We start from the raw sequence: 16476 nt of genomic DNA, 5'->3' as shown, positions 1-16476 counted from the left end.
TTAATCTAAGTTGAAGAGCATATTTCCCAGTTAGCAACTCCACTGGTTCCAACCAGTCTTATCCCTAAGGGACCAGTATCTCCTGATTTTTCCCCCCCGTCTTCTTCCTCCTGCCAGTCTCTTGGTGCGCCTCACTCTCCGAGCGTTACATTCAGACTCGCCTGATCTGCACAGATTCACTCGTTGACCGTGACAGGATGAGACACCCTGTCTCCGAGTCACGCAGGAAACCAAGTCAATGTGTTAATTTCTCACTACTGGCCGAGCCCCCATCACCGGAAAACGCTCCGTGAAGAGCCGGTACGCCTGGAGAAAACGGACAATCCCTGCTGCAGGCCAGAGAGATGAAAGCTGTAGGGCCTCGCCTTGATTTGTTCAGCGCTAATACACTTTCCTGTTTAATAAGGGACAGGTGAGGAAGAAGTCCGTTTCCTGGAATCCTGCTGAGATTGATACATGGCGCACGACTAATCTCACAGTTTCTACGTAAATGCAGACTTTCTCTTTTCCTGAAATGGCAACACATGCTTCAGTTTATTGCCCGGTCTAACTTGTGGTGTTTTATTAAAGCATCTTCTATATAATTTGACTTTTGCATAAAGTGCATAGCAACATTTACTGTATATCTCTCTGTAAGCTGAGCTGCCACCTACCATATCTACCACAAAGCCGTATTAAAGAAAATAAAGTCATAACTTTATTTTTGTGTTAGTTCAACTTTGCTCTTGTGTGACTTTATTCTTGTAATATTTTTCAACCTTATTTTCGAATGACTTTGTTTCCATAGTGTTATGACTTTGCGTAATTTTAGTTTTTCTTACTACAGCCGTCGAACATGTTGCTAGGGTACAAAATGTAATTTTATGTTATTGAGAATTTGGTTTAATGAACTCAGTGTATTGAGTTCCACTTATTTCTGAAGGGGAAAGGTATTAATGCATGTTTGGTTTTTTAAATCTTTTTTTATCAGAAATAACTTTAAAAACGCTGCAATTTTATTTACCTTTTACATCGGTTACCCCTAAAAAACTCCAGTGAACTAACAAAAGATGCCTAAATCTAAAACAGGTTTTCTCAGCTGGCCTGTCGTCACCGCTTCGGCCCGTGGCTCGTACCTCAACGTGCTTTCCTAAACCCACATGTGAGCTTCCATAGACCTTCATGTGCATGAGTAATTACAGGGCACAGGAGTGAGGGGGGAGAAAAAAACTTCTTTTTTTTTTTTTTTTCCTTTCTCCTCCTCCCTCCTACAACCTCTCAGAATGCCTGGTCAATCCCAAAAAAGTCTCTCTTACGGAGAAGGACTCCCTGCAACATCTGCCTTCTCCTCCTGCTTCACCTTGCGCAGCAGCACTCTGCAGGGAAACGCAGAGAGGTGTCCAGTTTCCCCTACAACAATGGAAATTCAATCAGGAAATGGAGAGGAGGTGGCGAGCACGACCTCGGGCTGCGTTTCCTGCGCTCCAGCCGGGCCGCAGGTAGTGACATCAGACGAGCCGGTGCTCAGGGACGACCTGCAGGCTGCAAAGAGGGTGGAGAGGTTTGATATTCAGCTGGACATCCTGAAGAGGATGTTCGAGAAGCCAGCTGCGTCGACGACTGTAAGTCATACCTCTCAAATTTTGGATTAAAACTTCCTTTTTCTGGAAATCCTACATTTAGTAGGTTACTAGACAGATAGAAAGTGTAAACTTCTAGTTTGTCCAAGGCCACAAAAGTTGGTTTATACTCGCATAGAAAATAAGACTGAAGACGGTCGTTTCATTTGCTTCTTGTTCACATCAGCAGCTTTGATTTCTTTCCAAAATCTTCTAAACCTAAACAGGAGGGCATGTCTCCTGTTCTGCTGAGAGGCGGCCTTCTTGCTCCTTCTCTGTTTTTCCGTCCCTGCTGGTTTCTCCAGAAGGAAAATCTTAACTCTGCTGGAACCGAACTCGTTCCATTACGAGTCTCTGTTACCAAAATGTCCCAATTATCAGCCAGAATGACCTACTTCTTTCTCCTCATGTGGTCAGAGCCCGTCTAGTGAAGATGTTTTGGAACCTTTTACCTCATCCTGCCCAAAGTCTCAGCATGAAAAAAATAATCCACAGGAGCAAAGGAATTATGGGGAATGTAGTCGGGAGCAATTAGTACGTAGTGGCAACTGATGGCAGCGATCCACAGGGTTGCAGACATCCGACACCCGGTTATTTAAGACCTATTTATGGGCGCTTTATGGTTAAGCAGGTTTTCAAAAATAAACCTGTAATTGCAGTGCAGTCTGCCGCTGGAAGCTTCTGTATCAGAGCAGATGCCGTGCCTTGTGGAAGCATTGACACCCCTAAAGTTTTGTCGCATCACAAAAACAGGCGTTGCTGTGTTTTATTTGGATTTTATGTGGTAAAGGGGAAGCAAATGGATACAAAACATTGAGAAGTAAAGACGCACCGATCTGATATTAATATTTGCATCGGTCCTGATATTGAGAAAATTCTAGATCACGTGTTTGTGACTGTGTCCGACCCATTAGGGTAGTTCTATTCAGTCTAATTCTATGCTGTGTGCTCTGAGGAAGTCATGCTTTGTCAACGTTTCCTCTATATTATTAAAAATAATAAACATTTTGTCGAATACATGTTAAAACAATGGAAAGCAAATGAGATATACATATTTATTGCCTATATTTGCACACTTACACTGACCGCAATCAGAGTTTGAAATAAATGTAAGTATCATAGGTCATTTTAAGTTACTTTATTTTTGAAAAAACAATGCCGCCGGTGCTTTTCTTAGTGTTATCCACCATAAGGTGGATGAGGTGATCCATGACATTAGCATCAACATTAAAGTGCCATATATGGCAAAGTCTGTGTGGAGTGTTTGTAAAGTATGAATTATAGTCTCTGATTTAGCATGAAAGTGATATGTGCAATAGGTTGATATTGTGAATGCAGGTATAAACAGCAGTGCAGACTGAATGACCAGATAGAGCTGAAAGTGATGGATGCAGATCCAGTTCTTGGTCAAGCTCGGTTCAGTTTTCAACATCTGGAGTCTCGGCTGCTAGTGACCTGCAGCTTCACACATTTATCTGCTCCAGCGCTTCTTAACCAGACAATTAGGTCACCAGCGGAGCTTTGTGAAGCCTGACTTCCTGCTAAGGAGCTAAATTAGCCATTTGACTGAAGCATGTTGGAGCATCTAAAGGTTGAAGGGTGTCAGCCATGGAGGATGGGGGAGATTTGAGACCCCTGAAATTCAGAGAAGCTGGCCACAGTTCATTGGAAGATGGATGGACCATAATGCAAAGGAATCCTGGAAGAAAACTTTCTAAGAGATATACACGCGTTTCAAATTTCTCTTTAGAGAATCATGCAGAATTGCGTAGAAAGGCAATGGCCAGGCTAATGTGCTTCTGAACACCTACACAAAGACTCACAGCGATTGTGTAAACATGTTTAAGAAACATCAACACCAAGCCAGTATTGTTGGTCGGGACAGAAGCATATTTAGCTCCTCAGATCAAAGGATTTTCTAAAATACTGTGGTTAATATTACTTTGGCCAAGATTAAATGATGGCTTCCTTTGAAGTACTGTTTTTAAGACTAATATCGGCAGCATTGGACAATTAGAGCCTTATATAGCTCTATTACTGATTATTTGGATCTGTACCCAAGGAAGAACATCGTCTTCTAGCTACTTGGAACCAATTATGGGTTTGTTTTTGGACAAACAACGGATAAGATTGATCTAAATTCTACTTAAGTTGTGTTTCCATGAAAAATCCCAGCAAAACAAAAATGAAGCCAGAGATCTGACCAATGTAGCATTTACTACCTAAATGAATCTGGTAAAAGCTTTAAAAAATTAATGTTGATAAATAACCCCATTTGTCATTTTGCCTTATTACCAAGGGTTGTTTCCAACTTAAAGTGACATTAAGTAATTTTCTACATTCAGCTCATGGGGTCTTGTCAGGAAATGTGGTTATACAACCCAAGAAGGTTTCAGTCATAATTCATAAGAGTCACTTGGCCCAAACACGGGTCAGAATCATTTGGAAAAAGGGCGTAACACGTTTCAGTTCAGTAGATTAAACTAAACAGTTATCCATTTATCTCAACAACTCATGAAACTACTGAAATACAAAGACAAAGAAACGCCACAGAGGACTTTTTTTTTTTTTTTTTTTTACACCTAAGTTAAGGTCAGTGTTTATGACTCAACAATAATAGACTGTGGGGAAATGACATCATTGGTTCCGAGGTAGAAAGCACTGCTGAGCAGAAAGAACACAAAGGTCTGCCTGACATTTTCTACAACACCTTTTGAAGATTCTTAAAACTTTTGAGAAAAAAAACATCTTTGGACTCAAAGAGACAAATGCCTCAAGTTTTTAAAGGTGTGCGTCCTGTTAGATGTGGTGTAAAGCTAGCAACATTTCAGAAAAAATGACTTAATACATGCAGTCAAATATAATTGCGATTTATGGCGAATTTGCAGTTTCAAGACCCGGGCAAGTTCACATGATGAGGGGAATCAGTAATTCTGCTCTTTACCACAAATTCATGAAGAAGAAGCTCTTTAGTCTCTGACCTTATCAGAGTTTCCCCCAGTGCATTATAAGCCTGGCGGGCCACCAGGCTTTACTTTTGCCCCTCCAGTCTTAGCATAGCTTATTTATTTAAGTATTTTTTAAATGTTTGCATTTTCTTTAAGACTTTATACTTGATGTTCAGATATTAATCTTCCAATCTTTCAATAGCACATAATTATCAAGTGATATTTTCAAATTTCCTGTCAACTTTGAAAATTTTTAACCCAAAAACATGACAGGATGAATGACTGGCGAGCGCTCCAACCACCGGGCTTAGCAAGTTTTCTGAGCGAAACCTTGCGTATACTCAAGAACCTTTGACATTTTGAGTGGTTTAGTTAAAGTCCACGCTTAAATTTGTTAGAATTTTGTGATTTATTTTTCGAAAGAGCAGTCTGAATTATTAGTATTAGCAAACCAAAAAAACCCACCACTTATCTATTTTTACATTATTGTTTCAAAGTGTTAATGACCCAAAGGAGCTAAAATTATATTTCATTTTCTTCTCTAGAAAATAAATAAATAACAAGCTATCCTGCTGTCCAAAATGTCAGATGGCACTGCAACACAAGCCTTACCCTGGCATTGTCATAAATGATTTATGTGCCTCGTCTTAAAAATAAAAAAAGGTGTAGTTGGTGTCAGCGGAGCATATGGGCAGTTCCTCCATATTCCCAGAGAGAGAAGCGGACAGACACATTGCAGCCTTCTGGTTATAAAGCCTGACCTTGTTTCCAGATAGTCTGTTTTGCAGAGCTTAACATTTGATGGGGCGCAGTATTTTTCCATCTGTGCCCCATTCAGTTTATTTAAGCAGAGCAACGGGAACGGATGGCCGGCCATAACAATGACTGATGGACTCCCAGGTGGCGGCGCGGCCACAGCCAGAATCCTCAGTGAGAGGAGCTGGGAGGAGACGAAGCGACGTTCCAACAGCCTCTCCTGTGAAGAGATGCACTCTGCTCCACTTGTGTGCAGAGAACAAACTTTTTTTCCTCCCTCAGCAGTCGACTTCTCCTCCAGGGACTCTGGTTTGTTTTTTTCCAGAATCTGTCTGGTCAGGACTATACACTTGAGGAAAAATATGTACATCAAGAATATTAAATCATATGCATAGCAAGCAGATCAAAATTCCCATATTTTTGTGGTGGATGATTACACTGACACTAAAAATTAGTCACAATAATTGGGACATTTGAAGCAAGAATTTATAGCTAGTTTAGCTGTAGTACCAATAGCTAGCTTAGCTAGCTAAGGAAGTAGAAAACTAGATGAAGAACAGCACATCTTAGCTGTAGTTGTTACATTGATATAATGGACTTTAATATTTCAGTAACATTTTCTTCCCTAGTTATGAACCTGTTGCTACTTTCTTGTTTTGTTTTAACATCTGAGGATAAACCAGATAAGCAAAATAATAGAGCTGATCTTTTGCAGACATTTAATTACTCTTACCGTGGCTTTTTAAAGTTGTTTTCATCAAGACACTAGGCTAAATCAATCTTTTATCTCATTATTATTTTGAATTACCTTGCTATTCTTTTGTTTGTTTGCGATGTTTATGCTTTGTCACATTGAAAGGAGTCACTTGAGGCATTTTCATCTAGTTTTCGTTTGAAGTTCCTGCCGAGTTTTATTTTGTTCAGCGACCTCCTTCAACTGCACTTTTTTTAATATCCAAATTTTTTCTGGGATTAGCAAAGGGGGGAAGACATCATTTAAAAATCCAGATCCAAATCCAGAAAATCCACCTGCTAGCTCCCTTCTACAGGCCAGTCTTTTCATGCTAAAGCGACAGCTAGCTAACTGATACAAACATCCTACTTTGGACACCAAGAAAGGTGTTCTTTTATCACTTTTATCGTGATCGTTAAACTGTGTTTAATACATCAATAAAATCCAAAGCGGTTCAATTTAAATTTTTTCTTTAAACTGAAATAATTTAAAGAAATTCTTCTCCCAAACCAAAGATTACCATGAGGTATACTCAACAGTGAGCCACAAACCCTTTAAATTTTATAAATATGCAAATTATTTTTAAATTATGCAATAAGATAGCATTCTGATAATAGTACATACATCAGATTGATTCTTCAGTTGATATGGGACTAATTTTTTAAATAGATTAACTTAATATTAAATAAAAAGGAAAAAATCTTTATACTTTAATAAAGCTTATGTAGCCCATCTATTCTTTTGCAATTGTTATTTTGCATTTAATTTATTTATTTGCCTCCTAGCTGCTAATCAAATATATCCGGTTAACATGGTTGCAAACTGGTGCACTATTTTGTTGCACTTTTATGTTTTCAATCAAGGTTTCATGTTGTAGTGGCTGCTGTTAGCCAGTGGATGGCACTCCAGCATAGATTGGCCTAAGAGTTGATGGTGATTCAGGAAAACTGGTTTGTGTTTAAGCTGCATGCAAAGGCAGATTATAGATATGCCCCGATCAGGTCTGTATCACAGTGAAACAATTACTAATCACCTGTGTTAATTAGGATTATTTAGTTAGTTATTTTTAAGCCTGAAGGAGTCTTAAAATTCTTCATCTGCAAACCTTTCTGGTTTTCCTCATTTGCGTAATTGGTGAGACGTCTTATGCTGGCGCACTTGATGAATATCAAACACGGCATGAAAGAGTCTAAAAGGATTTCATATAATGGGATAATCCGAGTCATACCTGGGTAACAGGATAACACACATGCTTGAAGACAGAGGTGGATCTCTCTTTTTTTTGGGAGCAGGTCTTGTGTTCTTTGGTTTCTGACTCTGACTGAGGTGTCTACATAAATTCAGACAGGTCTGGAATGCTCCCCCGGTTTATTTTCATAACATGAATCATCACCTCGGTGACCTCACTCTCATGCTATTTGAAAGGGTTGAAGAGAGTTGGAGCTTTTATAATACGCTCTCAATGCGCCGACTGTTTTGCAAAAGCGGCACCTGATCCGAAAGGCGGCAAATGTTTAATGTCACCCTTTTTTTTTTTCTATTTCCAGCTTTTAAAGCAAAGCACTTTTGACAGTCTGAGTCTGAGTTCGCCGTAAAATGCTAAATGACAGGTTAAATGAAAAATCGGACCGCCCTCACTTTAAATGAGAAAAAAAAAGTTGGATCAATATGCAGCAGCGTACCCAAACGAAGTCAATTAAATGTTAAATAACCTAAAACCTGAAATGTGTCTGCAAGAAATTGATCCAGACTCGATGAGAACACCGCTGTCCTCATTAAAGTCCATTGAGCTCGTAAAAATTCCATTAACTCTTCCTTGTCGCCTTGGTTTCGCACCTTCAAATCTGCTAATGGAGGTGGCAGCGTTGCTTTTCTGCTGTGCAACCCTGACTTGTTGCTCGTCTCCTTTTGATATGTGAACAGTTGTACTGTTATGTGGTTTGGCAGGAGGAGGCAGATCTGAAACTCTCTGCCTTATTTGAACTAAGCCTCATTTGCCTACACCCGCCGTGCAATTTGCTTAGGGCCACAAACGTATGCACTGCTGTCAGCTTTAAAATGGGCTCTTGTTTTCCGTGCGTACTGCGCTGGGTAGCATGTGCATATTCACTCCAATGTAAAATAATCCATTACCATAGCTGAATGCATTTCTCCAAGCCTTTTTCCATATGCAGACTTTTTGTGTGACTCAGATGGTCTCTTCTCTAACACAGCTTGACACAAACAATAACAAGGCCATACGTGTTCGAGAATGAGCCAAAGACTTCAAGGCCTACCGTTTCAATCATTCATTGTGGCGTTGCGTAACTTCTAGGGCACCAGGATGCCATCGATCATCTCTGCCAGCCGTCAGCGCCTTAAAAGTCTAAGTAGTTTTGTTGGAAATAAGGCGGGAGGCCATTCTTTTGCATTGAGATGTGAAAACGTGAACATTGGCTCCAGTGTTGTGGATTGTACCAGCACTTTTTATTTATCTTGACTTGACTATCGCTAACAACTGCAAGATCTGGCTTGCGCTTGCAGTTCCTCCATAAGCCACTGTGGCGCCGCCTCATGTATGATGCAACAATGCTCTCTGTTCTCCTGGACAAACTAAAACATAGTGCTGAAGATGAAAACCTGAACATGACATTACATGAAAATGTGTTACAGTAAGAATCAAAATTAGATTCTTGACGAATTTAGTATTTCTGTTGATACAAAACTAATCCTAATCATAATAACTGATTGTTTCATCCTTGGCGTTGACAGCTACCACCAAGCATTTGTGATAACTATCATTGACTTTTTACAGAAACATTGGCCCGATCATCTTTACAGAACTATTTTAATTCACACTACCACCATATTTGACTTTACGTTTGATATTCTCCTTAAGAAACGCTTGAATTTCATGGAGATTGTAACTGAAGCCATACATTCCAGGTAGTTCTACTTTTAGTTTGTTTTACCACAAGTTTTCTGGATCGTCAAGATGTTTTTGGCAAATGATTCAGGCCTTTTTCCCCCATGGACGCCATGTTTACCCAGTCTCCTTATCAAATAATAAAACCCTGACTTCAATTGAGACAAATTAGGTTTGCGGTGCTCTAGATGTTGTTTTTGTTTCTGTTGTGACCTCCTGGATGAGTTGTATATTACCTCTTACAGTAATTTTTATATGACGGCCACTCCTGTGACGGTTCCCCACAGTCCCAAGTTTGGGTTTGTGGCCTGCTAGAGTCCTAAACCCTGAGAAAGGAACTTGCTACCGTTTAAAGACAGATAGACGTCAGTGAATTCAGATAAGAGCTTGTTCCTTAAATATAATTGTAACAAATCCAAGAAAAATACCGGGTGAATTCTGTAATTGCATTTGGCATCCAGCTGAATGATTGCTGACAGAGTAATTATCTGATAGACGAGAATAGTATCGCCCTACCTGTAACTGGCATCATAACAGCCCATTAATGAGTCTAAAAGAGCGAAGGAAGGCAACCAGCAGCAGGTTCGCTGAAGAGCACGAGACACTTTTTGGCTGTAATTATCATTCAGGAGAAAGTCAGAAAATTCATAAAAATGAGTTTTAAGGGATTGATATTAATGAGTTTACAGCATCCCTGGAAAAGAAAATACTAGGTTTTTCTGCGTGAGGCTCAGTTCACATTCGGTTCATTATACATTAATAGCAAGTTCGTTCACCTGTATCAGATTGTGTTACACGCTCGCATAATTATAGACGTAAATCCCCTGAATATGACCGAGGCACGCGGAATGCCGGCTGATGTCAGTCCGGTGGCCGGGTGTATATTTGGAGGAGCTGAAAACAGAGCCGGAGGACGAGCCACTTTAGAGCAGCCGTGTAAAAATAGTAGTGCCTGGTGATGCTCAATGGACATTTAGAGCGAAGGGAGCCTGATGAAAGAGACTGAAATGTGATTTATATTCAACAAGCATGAGACCAAATTGAGGAAGAGAGTTCAGAAAGAGGGACGGGCAGATGGTAATGAAGATGAAGATAGATAGGGAAGTGATTCAGAGTGGGGGACGAAAATCAACGTGAAAAACGAGTTCATGTTTTAATAGGTGAGTCAGGTCAGAAATGTGATTAGCAAATTACACCCCATACTTCAGTAATAATTAGCTTTACGAAGCGCTTCAACGGCTGGAGAGTTTTGCCTCTAATGTTTTCTCTTAGGGCGTGAGCAAATGTGTGTCAGGTCTCGGCCTGAATTAAGGCCGCCGATAATGGAGGGAGGAAAGCCCAGGGTGCAGCGCGAGGAACCATGCTGCACGCCAGGACTAAATATGAACACGAGAGTGAGATAAGTAGGATGCCGTTTTTATCAGGGGATTTTCTTCTGTTCCAGGCAAATGAAGAAGAGCCCGGTTGAAATTCACGAGAGTAAAGAATGACAATCAGAGATTTAAGCGTGGAGTCGCTGTATTTTGTACAAAGTGAACACAGCGAGCTATGTCAACAGAGACCGTCTCTTGCAGAGATGAATTATTGAATACACTACATTTTTAAACGTGTTTAAAGCACGCTCATCCAAATCCTTAAATTCAAGTGATCTAATAACTTCTCTGGCCACAGGTGTGTAAAATCCAGCACCAAGGCATAAGGAGACACAACATTTTTGAAAGAACGGGTCACTCTGAGTCGCTCTGGGGGCTTCAGAGTGGTACCATAAGAGGATGTGCGAGGAGTCCAGCTGTAAAATTTCTGCACTACTAAATGTTAGTGGTATTACAACAGAATCAAGGCAATAGGTAGCGACTGCAACTCAGCTACAAAAAATCACAGCATCCACTGAGGCACATGGTCTGTTTTTATGACTGAGTCGCTGCATCAGAGCCTTACATCACCGGCTTCAATGAAAACCATCATCTCCGGCAGTAAAACGGATGGAGACGAGGTCTGGCAGGTCTGGGCCATGATCGAGTATTTGGTTTCCAGGTATGAGGCCTGGCCCTCTGCTTCCAGTAGAAAGAATCACATATCAAGACATTTTCAAAAGTTTCCTGATAGGTTCATGTTCCAACATAGGTAAGTTCTCGACCCACATACGCTTTTTTTTTTTTTTAATCCAAATGATACCTATATCTGGCTTTTTTTGTCACAGTCTGAACGGCCCAATTGCGATCTTTTAAAAAAGTTCCGTATGTGGTACTAATTTGGATACGTATTTTTTTGTTTTCAAAGAGTCATGTCGCATTTTATACAACTTTTTTGTCATTGACCTCAGACATGCCAGGTCATAATTCTACTCCAGAAGAAGCCAGACGTAAACAATGGCCGAAAGTTGTAATTATGAACTTAATACAAAAGTCTGTTTCACTGAAGTGTGTCACATCAGACCAGTCTTGGCTCTGACTACACATCCAAACAGACTTTCTTACAGAAACTGAAGTCAATACTCCACAAAAAAATCTGTCTTTTTATCAGCTTCCTTTGTATTATGATCTTGTGATAATCAGTTTGTAAATAACTCCCTCCATTATCAATTATGCAAGCAGTGCCCTGTTGTGTGACGTCAGTGTTCTTCTTCTGAGTCGCTTTGGCAAAGTAAGCGTTTCACACAGAATTCTCTTTGTGGGTAATTAGTATGAACAGCCACGCAAAAAATAGCAACTGAGCATGTGAAAATAGCAACAGTAAGATCCCTAAAAATGTGGATTAGTGAGTTTGTTGTAGAAGATGTTAACTAGCCTGCAGCTTCTTGACCTCAACTCAACAGAACACCATTGGGATAAGTTAGGGTGGAGAAGCTGGACTTCATCGTCCAACATCAGTGTCTGACCTCATAAATACACTTCTGGAAGATTGGTCAAAATTTTAAAAAAATAGTTTAAACTGTTACAGCTCAAATGCACTGAAGCCCAATGAATGAATAATTTTGGAGATGTGTATTAGTCTTCTTCACATCTCCGTAAATGTTTTATGACTAGTAAACATGTACTATAATATTCTACATTTGAACAAAAAGACAAGTAGTGCCTTGCAAAAGTAAAGCAGAATCTGTTAGTATAACTACAAGAGGAATATCTCATTACATTTTAACTGAAAATGTAAATGAACAAAATATTTTCAATTTGTTTCTAAGTTAGTTGCCAGAACAGAACGTCTCATTGCTTCATCAAGCTCTTACAGTGGAATACAGAATGAAACTGAAGCTGAGCACAACAAGTAACCAAAAAAATGCTTCAATTTTACGCTTTAGAGCAGTGCTTCGTTTTACGTCAAGTGTGCCATTTGTCAAATTGTTTACTAGAAATTTACCTGAAGGTGTTTTGGCAAGATTTCTTTCTGGGCAATCATGGAAATCCTGGAGAACTGGAGCTTTTAGCGCTGTAATTATACATTCCCGCTGCCAGAGACACATAGTAACCACATTCAGTTGAGTGCATATCTTTTCTTTTTTTTTTTTACAAAAAGGCTTATGTCATGTTTGGTTATCTCGCAGTATTTCCAAGTCATTACGGTGTTGATTTACATTCAGCGTTTTGGATGTAACAAATGCTGAGCTGCTGTTTCTGATGTAAACACAGTTGGCAGAAATCTAATAGTAATTTGCTCATAGTGTTTCGTTAAACTGCTGAACACCTCCAGCCTGCCTCGGTGAACCATTAATATTTATGCTGGTTTGAAGCTGTGGGTACACACAGTGAGCTTCTGCCATTCAGCTTTCAAACTCAAAGTCCCCGGGCGTCTATCAGGCTTTGAATTATCTCCTGCAAACAAGACCTGGGTCCGATTTGTCACTCGCAAGTGGACCCAATTGTGGTGACTAAATATTCCCATTGTGTCCCAGAGCAAGGCACTTTCAGCTCTGGAAGTTCACCCAGTGGATCTGTTTGAATTTTTAGCTGTTTTATGCAAATTTTGTTTTTGAAGGATTTTCTGTCACCGAAATCACTAATAGTCTAATTTCCCCAAACCCGACTCTTGCTGTGTGCGCGTTTGCTGCTTACACAGTAAAGGTTGCGTTTTAATACGCTTTTATTACATTTTTCATGGACATAGCTTCACTAACCTGTATTAAGCACTAATCTAAATAAAATTTGTACCTAATTATTTATCTACATTGACTATTAATCCAAATATTTATTTAAATACAAAGCTAAATATGTTGCTTACCTCAATATGAATATCCATATTAAATATAAATGTCAATATTTAGCTAAATATTAGACATGGTGTAAACTTATTAGACCAACTAATACCCACACAATGTTTGATGTTTATATATTTGTGCAGCATTGCACATAGTTAATCAACCTTTACTGTAGAAGCCTCTTTGAAATGAAATCCAACGAGAACTTCCACTCTTTGTGTGTGTAATGTTATGGAATATGAAGAAGTACAAATGAAATGGCTTTATTATTCTTTTGTAAGACATTGTCAAATGTTGCTCCCAGTTTCAGCGTTACGAGACCCTGAAGTTTTTCGAATGAATCTTATGACTGTTATAAGTAAAGCTTGCCTGTCAATGTGATGGATTATATTGGAACCCGTTATAATGAGAAAGCTTTATCTACTGTGGAGGAAGAGCCCAAAGACTCACTCCTGCCGTTATTGGCGCCTTGAAGTCAGCGGCAGGGTAGCATTTATAGGGAAAACAGGAAATAGGCGCACTCGGCTGCTGAAATGAAAAATACTATAGATTGATTCCTGTCTCCCACAACAGATTCAGCGACGCGTAACGTTCTAAAGCTATGTTGTTAAGTACAGTCTGTGCCCAACTACTGTTTTGTTTTAGGAAAGGGTGAAATCTATCACATAGATGCTGAAACATTTTACTAAATCTACCACACCATATCCCACACCATTAACCAGATCCTGTCAGTTTTTGTAAAACGTGGGCCCCATTACTTTCACACAGCAATGTCTGTTAAACTCGGGTTGAGAAAATTTGGCTTCCGAAATTGAAAATATATGATTCAAAACAGTGAACTGTGCGGTTAAATTTAGACAACATGTAGAGGTCATGCAGACAGGAAATGTATGTTTTGCACTTATTCTCTCTGCTGTTTGAACAGAATTTTGGTTTAGCAATTTTTGAAACCTTTATATAACTTGCATTGTCTCACCCTCAAAGGACAAGTGAGAAAACTTCAAAGTGTGGACCTAAAGTTGCTAACTTTAGTAAAAAAAAAAAGGCTATGGTATTTGTTTGACACAATAGTTATTGTTGATGTTTACCCATTAAATAAGCACCACCATGTACTCTGCTGGGCCCTCCCCTTTTGCCTGTTGTCTGTAGCAAACGTCCCCAAGTTCAAGTATCTAAAGTACGTTTTGGTTTATTTTTGTGTTGCAGGGAGCAGTTCTGCCTTAGATTATATTTTTTCAAAGACTGTCTCAGATTACATGACTGAGTTTTTGGAGACTTCTTTCAGCATCTTGCAGTCTGCATTCAGGGTGAATTTTGACAGCAGTTGGTCTGAATGTCCTCCTTTGACGTTGGTCTGTGATTTTATCCATTGGTATTCTTCACTAGATTTTATTATATTTCACAAAAAACTACCTAAATTAATTTCTTCTGTCATTGTATTTGGTAAATGTATTGACAGAATCAAAGACTGTAATAATTTCCTTTTTACATTTTCTGCTCTTCCATTTCCCATTCCATGTTAATCCACAAAGCAGCTACATCCATTGTTCATTCAAGATTCTCATTGACTTCCTGTGTCTTCTTGTATTCAGACTCTGTGCCATAAAGTCTCCCTTACATGATCCAAAAAGTCGTTTAAAAGCAATTTATTATGTTTTCAAACTTCTGATTTTGACTGCCCACGTCAAGATTTCAGGTAGTCCTGGCCACAATAGAAGCACGGTCCAGAAACAAAGTGGGAGGGAGAAAAAAAGGCTAGTGTGGAAAAGTAACTGTTGGCTTTTTGTTGTAGGAATACAAAACAGGGTGAGAACAGAGAGAGAGAGGGCTTTAGAAGGCTTTATCTCCCCCAAAGCCAAAGCAAGGCTGAAAGGATTACCTACAAAACAAAAAGGCAACAACAGTCAAAAGTGTCGCATTCTGATAGACTCGACAAGGCCTCAGAAATATGACAAACAAAACACGAGTTTAACAATTTAAATGTCTTTGTATATGAGCGAAGAATACATTTGTGTAAATTACTGGTCTGGTCATTGCGACTTCTGCCTCAGTTGCCTCTCAGGCAGTTTTGTGACATAATAAACTCGTGTGATGTGTTTTCATCCCATCCCCTGCTGGTTGTACTGAATGCATGATGCAACCTTTAGTCAAGACTTTTCCTTCGGCAGTATTTGTGGCTCTGTTCTGTCAACATTCTCCTCCCCAGTGTCTGGCTTGATGTGAAGCATTTTATTCATCTTTCGTTCTTGACATTGCGGGTGCGAGAAGCGACATGAAAGTCAAGACTGAGCCACACTTGGAGTATGGATACTTATGTTTTTAATGGTTGGAGGTGAAGTGCTTGGTTTGTGTAGGAAACTTCACCTTGGGCTTAAGCTCACAAACTGACAACTGAACATTGCCATTTAGCTTAACCTAACCTAGCAGGATGTTCATATCCGGAAGCAGCAAAACAGACCCAGGCCATTACGTGTACACAGTTGTTGGCGTTTGGGGTGCAGACAGTTAGTGAGTAGAAAGCTGCTAGCATGTAAAAATTTGTTAGCGTGTAGAAAGTTGTTAGCGTGTAGAAAGTTGTTAGCATTTATACAGTAGCATATAAAAAGTTGTTAGCGTGTACCCAGTTGTCAGCATTTATACAGTAGCATGTAGAAAGTCGTTAGCATGTACACAGTTGTTGGCGTTTGGCGTGCAGGCAGTTGTTAGTGAGTAGACAGCTATTAGCATGTAAAAATTTGTTGGCGTGTAGAAAGTTGTTAGCATTTATACAGTAGCATATAAAAAGTTGTTAGCATGTACACAGTTGTTAGCGTTTGGCATGCAGACAGTTGTTAGTGAGTAGAAAGCTGTTAGCATGTAAAAATTTGTTAAGGTGTAGAAAGATGGTAGCGTGTAGAAAGTTGTTGACATGTAGACACCTGTTAGCGTAAGACAGTTGTAATGTTTAGACAGTTAGCATTTAGACAGCTGACAGCAGGTAGAGCCTACATACTAACAACTGTCTACATTTTTTTTTTTTAATAAAAAAAATATGTTCTCATTAAAGAACACGGGTGAACATATTTCAATTGTTGGAGTAATTGTGATCCATCAATTGATGAAACTGAACCGGCCAATCTCTCAGTGAATCTTATTAGATCCTCCTTTTTTGTGCAAATCAACGTCCCTGTGCAGTGGCTGTGCCTTTCAGTGTGACAATTACCTCACATAATTATCCACGGCCCTCCACAGCCACACATGAATTCATTCACCCATCTATTTATTCACAGTCTAGAGGTTGAGACAGAAACCAGCGTCTCCAGCCAACTGCAACCTCTGCAGCTGGAAGCGCAAACCAAATCAGA

At 39.6% G+C, this 16476-nt stretch overlaps 1 protein-coding gene across 1 annotated transcript in view; it reads left to right on the top strand.

The window, feature by feature from the left end:
- The first annotated feature begins 1247 nt into the window (after positions 1 to 1247).
- Positions 1248 to 16476, top strand: part of xirp2a (xin actin binding repeat containing 2a) — an 87282-nt gene continuing 72053 nt past the window's right edge. The window contains exon 1 of the mRNA XM_032556745.1: positions 1248 to 1601. Within this exon, the coding sequence (XP_032412636.1) occupies positions 1263 to 1601 (339 nt within the window). The 5' untranslated portion in view covers positions 1248 to 1262. The remainder of the gene's footprint in view (positions 1602 to 16476) is intronic.

The sequence above is a fragment of the Xiphophorus hellerii genome, chromosome 24, assembly GCF_003331165.1.
Source record: "Xiphophorus hellerii strain 12219 chromosome 24, Xiphophorus_hellerii-4.1, whole genome shotgun sequence".
NCBI lineage: Eukaryota > Metazoa > Chordata > Actinopteri > Cyprinodontiformes > Poeciliidae > Xiphophorus > Xiphophorus hellerii.
This window is presented reverse-complemented; position numbering and strand designations above follow the sequence as displayed.